General features: G+C 45.5%; 1 protein-coding gene across 1 annotated transcript; it reads left to right on the forward strand.

Moving 5' to 3' along the window:
* The first annotated feature begins 5,876 nt into the window (after positions 1-5,876).
* On the forward strand, positions 5,877-7,874 carry klf1 (Kruppel like factor 1 (erythroid)). Its single transcript, XM_056281006.1, has 3 exons — positions 5,877-6,197; positions 6,576-7,431; positions 7,699-7,874. Exons 1-3 carry the CDS (start codon positions 6,123-6,125, stop codon positions 7,872-7,874), a joined length of 1,107 nt encoding a protein of 368 aa, XP_056136981.1. The 5' UTR covers positions 5,877-6,122.
* The last annotated feature ends 276 nt before the right edge of the window (positions 7,875-8,150 follow it).

Consider the following 8,150-nt stretch of genomic DNA (forward strand, 5'->3'; position numbering starts at 1 on the left):
AGGCAGCTCTCCTGTATTTTCGATTTTCCGCTACTTTTCCCCAGTTCTTGGGGTCGATGTTGAAGGTGATCAGCGTTGCCTTGATATAGTCCCTGTAGCGTTTTTTGGGAGCTCCTCTTTTTCTTTGTCCTTCAGTCAGTTCGGAGTATAGGATTTGTTTCGGGAGTCTGTCGTTTGGCATCCTGCTCTCCTGTTTGCTGTTGTGTGTTGGGGCAGCAGGTTGAGGGTAGCGGATGCAAACAGGCTCAATAAACTGATCCGCAAGGCCGGTGACATTGTGGAACTTGATTCTCTGGTGGCGGTTTCTGAGAGGAGGACGCTGTTGAAATTACATGCCATCATGGACAATGTCTCCCACCCACTCCATGACATGCTGGTTGGGCACAGGAGTACTTTTAGTAACAGACTCATTCTGCCGAAAAGCACCAAAGAGCGCCACAGGAGGCCAAACCTGCCTGTGGCCATCAAACTTTACAACTCCTCCCTCAGACTCAGACTGTCAGACACTCTGAGTTAATGGTCATTGGACTGGTCCTGTCGAGTTTTGTTTGTGCTGCTTGTTGTGTGCTGCGGTAGTGCAGTATAGATAGGTGTTATGTGCACCATGCTTGTTGATATATTTTTTTTCTTATTTCCTTTTCTTATTTATCTTTATTTCTATTTGTTTCTGTTTCTATTTTCTTATCTTGTATCTTGTTAGTTTTTAGTTATTAGAGTGTGAGTGTCTGTAGTAGAACCCAATATCCCCTCGGGGATGAATAAAGTATTCTGATTCTGATCCTCTGGATGTGGCCAAGCCACCGCAACTGGTGACATTCAATTGTCATCTCGATGGAAAGGAGATCGGCTCTTTCGAGAACTTGTTGGTGACCCGTTCTTGCCAGGAAATTCCCAGAATACTTCTCAGTTTTTGCTAGTGGAAACATTCTAGTTTATGGATTTGGTACTTGTGGAGGGTCTAGGCTTCACAGCAATACAGGAGGGTTGGTGATATCTGGTTCTAGACACCATGTTTCTTCAAGGATACTTCCAAGGTACTGGAAGGATTGAACTTGTTCTATAGGTTGGCCATGGATGGTGATTTGAAGCGGAACTCCTGGACTATCCTGAGGCACAACAGCAAGCGTTTTGGTTTTCCTGATGTTCATAGAAAAGCCAAACGTTTCGTAGGCCTGAACAAAGGAGTTGGTGATCAACTGAAGACCTTCTGGAGTCATGGCAGGAGCAGCATTATCATCGGCACATTGAAACTCAATGATGACGTTGGTGGATGTCTTGTTCTTAGATTTCAAGCGCTGGAGATTGAACAGGCTGCCATCGAAGCAACGGATGTTGACTTTACCGTTGAGTGACCGATCTGTCTTCTGTAAGAGAGCAGCAAGGCACATGGAAAATAACGTAGGCGCTAGAACACAGCCTTGCTTTAGTCCACAATCAGTGGGGAAAGGCTCGGAAAGGGTTCCGCGAAAACAGACACAGCCTTTCATGTCATCATGGAGGGCGTGAATCATCTGGATGAGTGGTCAGGGCATCCAAATTTGGATAGCACGTCCACAAAATGGCTCTCAGAAAGAATCAAATGCATTCTCAAGGTCAAAAAATGATGAGAAACATTGTCTTCTGTTCTTCTCTTGCCTTCCCCATGAGCTGTCATACTGCAAAGATCATATTGGTTGTTCCTCTGTGGGATCGAAAACCGCTTTAGGATTCGGGGAGAACTTCTTCGGCCAGGGTGGTGAGACAATTCAGAAGGATCTGCGACCGAATTTTCCCAGCTGTTGAGAGGAGTGAAATTCCTCTGTAATTGCCGCACACTCCTTGGTCCCCTTTTTTGAAAATAGTAACGGCATTTGAGTCTCTGAAATCAGCTGGGGCGATCCGGGTTCCCCAGATCTGCAAGATGATTTTGTATAGTCGCTTCCGAAGAGGTAGTCCTCCATACTTGTACAGTTCTGCAGGGATTCTGTCGGGGCCAGCCGCTTTGTGTTGCGCATCTGAGTGCTCACTGCTTGAAGCTCCTTGGCGGAAGGAGGTGCAGACATCCACGGTTTTTGCGGCAGAGTAGGTAGGCCATCAAGGCAGTCCAGAGACGTTCGTGATAGTTTGCAGAGGAGCTGGTGGAAGTGCTGTTTCCGTCGTTAACTGATGGCTACGTCATCCCTCAGAAATCAATTGTTCCTCTGCTTTCATTGGTGTTGGTGCGGTCTTGAAGGGCCCATAGATGGGACGGGTAGCAGAGAAGAAGTTGTGGAGATAGTTCTGGTCTGCGAAGCCCTGGATTTCAAGGGCTTTACTTTGCCACCAAGCATCCTTCATGGAGCAGAGTTGAGCTTGGGTGTTTGACTTCAGTTTCTTGTAGTGCTTTCCTTTCGTCTTGGAGGTTATATATTTCTCCCAGGAGAGAGGAGCTTGATTCTTCGTGCTAATCAGGTTGAGAATTTCCTGGTTGTTGTTATCAAACCAGTCCTGGTGACATCTTTGAGAATACCAATTTCGGTTTCAGCTACAGCAAGGAGGGTCGTTTTTAGGTTTAGCCGGTTTAATATTGGGTTGTTTTCGATGAAGGCAACATCCTTCAGGACTTTCGTGATCTTCGGAAGCTTCTTCTTACACTGAGATCGTCAAGCTTTTGGACGTCGATTTTCTTTAGCGGGATTGTCATGGCAGGTCATCTAGGCTTGGTTTTGAGTCGCAGATGGAGCTTGGAGATGACCGGCCTATGATCGGTCCAACAATTGTCAGCATGCGGGAGTGCCTTGGTGACATGGTCATTGGATCGGTCCTTCACCGTACAATCACAAAGTCAATGAGATGCCAGCGGTGGGATTGCGGATGCGTCCAGGTAGTTTTCTGGCTCATTTTCAGTTGGAAGATAGTATTTGTGATGGTGAAGCCATGTTCCGCACAGAGACCAAGGAGAAGGCTTCCGTTTGAGTTGCATTTACTGACTCTATGCTTCCCAATGCTGTTGCTCCATGTTGTACTGTCTCTGCCAATGCGAGCGTTGAGTTCACCCATAAGGATGAGCTTGTCAGCTGCTGGAACAGTAGAAATAGTTCTTGATAGGGTGTTGTAGAAAGCTATTTTCATCTCATCATCAGCATCAAGAGTCGGAGCATAAGCACTGATGGCAGTCAGGAAGTATCCATTTTGGAGTGGTAATCTGATGGAGATGATGCGTTCGTTAATGCAGACAGGTGTTAGATTCAGGTTACGGACAAGTTTGGAACTGATCGCAAAGCCGACTCCATGAATTCGGCAGTCCGTTTCTAGTAATCTTTTCCATATGAACGTATATCTGAGACCTTTTTCTTCGAGTTGGCCTTCATCTGCAAGTCTTGTCTCTTGGAGAGCCACAAGATCGATGTTGAAGCTACAGAGTTGTTGTGCAATAAGGGTAGTTTGTCGTGCTGGTCTATCAGATTCATTCTGATCAAGAAGAGTCCTAATGTTCCAGGTTCCAAAAGTCAGTAGTGTAAAAACTTCTTTATTTCACCCGCAAGAAATGGATTTCCCACTGGATGCGGTATTCCAGTCAGGAGACATGGGAAACAGCTGTTTTTAGTCCTCATTTTCTAGGCCCTCCCCCTGATTGGGAGGAGCAGTGTTGTCCATAAAAAGGGCTGCTTCATCAAAAGGTTGCTGCCGAATCCACACAAAGTTCCACAGGTTCATGTAGAGACAACCATCAGATCCTTGCCGCCAGCTGTGTGCCTTTGGAGCTAGGAGCTTCCAGGATGATCAGTCCCTGCTCCTGTCGCTCCGCAGCATTGGAGTTTGTGGGAGGGGGGCATGGTCCTCGAAAAACTTGATTAAAGTGGTGATCAGGTCGCGACGCTGGTCCACACTGCTTGGCCTGGGAGGATCTAGTTCCATGGCAACACAAAAGTGAAGATGATGGGATCCGCCATAGGTTGTACCCAAGTGATGGTCAGATTGGGAATCCGGACTACCCACTTGTTAGGCACTTATGAGCCAGGGATATGTGGGATTTTTATAATCGCCAGTCCACGGTCCCGTTAGACTTTAGCCAGCTGAGTGCTGCCCAGGTTGCGCCAAGTCCACAAGTGAAGTCCTGTTAATACCATGAGGAGGGGCCTATCGGGGTTTGTCACACATGCAGGAATTGGTAGTCTATACCTTTCAGCCTACATAGAAAAGCGCTATAAAAATGCAACTTGATTGACTGATTGATCACAAGACGCTTCAGCAACCCTATTAATATTTAATATCAATATAGAATAAATAATAAAATAAACAAATAAATGAAATAAATGTTAAAATAAACGTGTGGTCTAATAATAATAATTAATGATAAATAAATGTGTGGTGAGGGAGGACATACAGGTGGCTGGTGTGACAGAGGAAGATGCAGAGGACAGGAAGAGAGGGAAACATATGATCCACTGTGGCAACCCCTAACGGGAGCAGCTGAAAGTAGTAGTAGTAGTAGTAGTAGATTTGTTTTGAAATAATAAAAATCTTTATAATCACAATCACAATAATCATCCGTTTTTTCCGTTGTTCCAGTTTCTGTCCAAGCATGAAAAAAAAAAGATTTCGGGAACCACACAAATGCACTCATTCATGTTTGGCAGGTTCTCAGAAGCATAGAGAAGCATTGAGAGGACTTCTTCATGTCATGGCGTCCACACTGGCAAACTACAACCACAGATGACACACGTCAGACGTTATCAACTCAAATTCAGGCAACACATCTCAATACAATCTCTTTGGAAATTGCTTGTATCTTACATCTCAGAAAAGTTGAATTCATGCAGATAAAGTCATAATGTATGCTTGGCTGTGACATGATTGATTTGTGAGACTGCAGGGGTCCTAATGTGGTTCTGGTGCGATTCTTCTTCTGTGGCCCATAGCCTAGTGTACGTCAGTGGATTTTCTTGTGTAGTCTTTCACCCGGAGAGTCAGTGTTTATCTGTGCTGGCACAGTCACCAGGCATAGGCAGCAGTCAGGGGTCCATTATCTATGAGAAAAAGCAAGGGGCCTGCCTTGGACCCGAATGAACTGATAAACACAGCCCAGAATATAATCACTCGCTACACACAGGTCTTCTCAGAAGTCATAACCCATAACCCCAGGCAGCACACCAGGGACCAACATGTTCAAATGTGTGTGTGCGTGCGCACACACGCGCTTGGCACATTTTGCAAACCGAGTGAAACAGAGAACATAACATCCCACCTTCCTGCCTTTGTATTGAAACCATTCGTATATATATTTGTGTGTATTTATCTATGTATGTTTGTTTGTAACTTATGTAATTTTGGTCCGTCGTCCTACTTATTTTTCTATCCCTGCCGTATAATAAATGATTACCGAATGTCTGAAAATGTCTCCATGATAAAGTGTCTGGATAGAGCTCTGCAGAATACTGTCATTTTAGTAAACATAAAAGAATCAAGATGTGTCGGTAAAGACTTCAGACTCCACACGGCAGACTGCTTCTCACACACATTCGGTGCATTTCCAAATATGGGGACCAACAATTTGTCTGCTACTAAATTGTTTACCAGTGAATACAAATGATACTGAGGATACAGGCTGTTCACTGTGATGGCACACATCTATCCAGAGAAAATTACAGGAGGATGGATACAGTGAAGGACTTTACCTTTGAAAGGGGGATCTTTGCTTTACTTTTTCTTTTTGAAAAAAAGAACATTGAACATACATTAAAAATAATGGATCAGGATCTAAATGGAAATGTGTTTTTTTTTTCCGGCGGTCATTGCATGGTGTTTGCATTTTCTGCACGTATAGATGGTTATGATAGTCGATGGCTGCAGGACAGTGAGTTGAGGTGAGACAGAGTTGAGTTGCCATGTTTCCTCGGTGAGGGTCTTCGCTCCACCTCCCAACGGTCGAAGCCTACGTGAAACACCAAGATTTGAAGGGGAGCACGGAGCTGACAGACAGAGACAAGAAGAAGGAGGGAGAGATAGCAGGGGAAGCATGGAGCAGAGCAGACAGATGTAATAGATCTTTGGCCCGGGCAAAAAGAGAACTATAACTGGGATACAGGGCTTGGTGACTTCCTGGCTGACTTTGGGTTACTTAAGGTGAAGATGGTGATGCAGAAGAACATCCACAGAGCTTGATGGCTGTAACACAGGCTGTGCTTCCTTCTTTCAACTCCTTTTCTGATCTCATCCACCTCAGTGACAGTATGAAGGTATGTGGTGGGGCTGATTTAATTTGATTCCTATGAATATGATTCCTATGAATCCAGGAAAAAGTACTACTGAATAAATTGACCAGTACCTACAAGTTGCAATCATTGCACACAATTTGTTTTTTATGTTTCTGAGAGAATCACTAATATTATAGTTATGAATATGATGTGTATTGGCATACTTGCTGTTTAAACAGGAAATGAAAACATAATATTCACTCCACACTCGTATTGCATTGTGTACTCTTATAGCAAACCATATTTCATTTCTTCTCAAACACCTCTATTGTGGTCATTTTTCTTTGGCACAATAACCGTATAAAATGTCTGTGGTTATAACTTGTTGGACTTTCTTGCCACCGTTGGTTATGTTTTCAGTGCGATGGCTCTCTCTGCGTGGACTCTCACAGTCATAGACGGTCACCCGGCTCTTCTGACCAGCACCAGGAGCCTCAGCAAACAACAAAGGAGCATCTGGAGGATGACAGAGGGGTATCATGGGACATTGAGTTTCTCCTGGCTGACTGGAACAGCCCATTATCTGACTTCGACCCACCTCTGGACTACAATGCTCAACAGTTGCCACAACTTGACCAGATGGAGCTATATCAAGAGGGCACCACGTCCAAGGACCAAATGGGACAACACTGTCTTCAGATGAGCAGCAGTGGCCTGGCCATGGAGCTCCAACCCCCGGCTGAAAGCTCCAGTATGCCCGGCCTCCCTGAGGTCTATAATAGGGCCTACAGCCATGATCAGCCACCAGAATGTCTGCTGTTTCCTGTTCAGCCAAACGCAGATCAGTTTGGCCTTCCCCAAGGAAGCCATTTGGAGAGAAACAGCAATGACCGGGGAAACGTCAGTAAGATCACGTATTGGAACTTGGGCAACTACTATCCTCAGCAACAAACCTCCATTGCAACCTACCCTGAAAATAGGTTCATTCAGCCCCAAATCCTGACCCCCGATCCTCGACACTACAGTTTCATCCCAAATTTCCCACACCACACAAACATCTACCGCGACTATGCACACAGCCAGGCCGGCGGTCACTTCCCCGTGTCTCCACCCCTCCTGGCTGGACCAACGTTACCTCCAAGTGCTATTGAAGTGAAGCGTGGCCGGAAGTCCACAGGCAAAAAAAGGCCGGCCATCCATAATTGTGAATACCCTGGCTGTTGCAAGACCTACACCAAGAGCTCCCACCTCAAGGCCCATCTCCGCACCCACACAGGTGAGTCAGTCCACCCCACATGGGAACAAGCGACACAATCTAAATCTACTGAATATGACTGTCATTAACATACAGGAAGATTCAGGGCTAGATTCAGGACTAGAGTCTTGTGAAACAGTTTATGTGTCTAGTAGCTCGGTCCTTGTGTCTAGTAGCGCAGCCCCCTTGGTCCCAGATTTAATAATCAAACTGGAGGCATATAAGATAATGATTCTGTTTCGATATGACATGTTTTTATAGTCTGTGTTTTAATGGTTTTCTCTTCAGGGGAGAAGCCTTACCACTGCTCATGGGAGGGCTGCGGCTGGAAGTTTGCCCGTTCAGACGAGCTGACACGCCACTACCGCAAACACACGGGCCAAAAACCCTACCAGTGTCTGCTGTGTCAAAGGGCCTTCTCCCGCTCTGACCACCTGGCCCTGCACATGAAGAGACACACCTGAGAAACACACACACACACACACACACACACACACACACACACACACACACACACACGGTGTACTAATACGTTAATATTTCTCACACACTGCCCCCCCCTTTTTTCTTGCTGACGCTCTTTGTTTTTCTCACACACACACACACACGCATGCGCGCGTGCACACACAAACAAATGCAAAGACACACACACACACATCGCAAAGACACACACACGTGTGCACACACACACATACATACGGTGTACTAATACTTAATAATAATTAATATTTCTCACACAC

This window comes from Lampris incognitus, chromosome 5 (genome assembly GCF_029633865.1).
Source record: "Lampris incognitus isolate fLamInc1 chromosome 5, fLamInc1.hap2, whole genome shotgun sequence".
Taxonomy (NCBI): Eukaryota; Metazoa; Chordata; class Actinopteri; order Lampriformes; family Lampridae; genus Lampris; species Lampris incognitus.

Coding starts and splice junctions, on each gene's coding strand:
- klf1 (XM_056281006.1), top strand. CDS start 6,123: ATGGCTGTAACACAGGCTGTGCTTCCTTCTTTCAACTCCTTTTCTGAT. Junction 6,198..6,575: donor ACCTCAGTGACAGTATGAAG/GTATGTGGTGGG, acceptor TTATGTTTTCAG/TGCGATGGCTCTCTCTGCGT. Junction 7,432..7,698: donor CCATCTCCGCACCCACACAG/GTGAGTCAGTCC, acceptor TTTTCTCTTCAG/GGGAGAAGCCTTACCACTGC.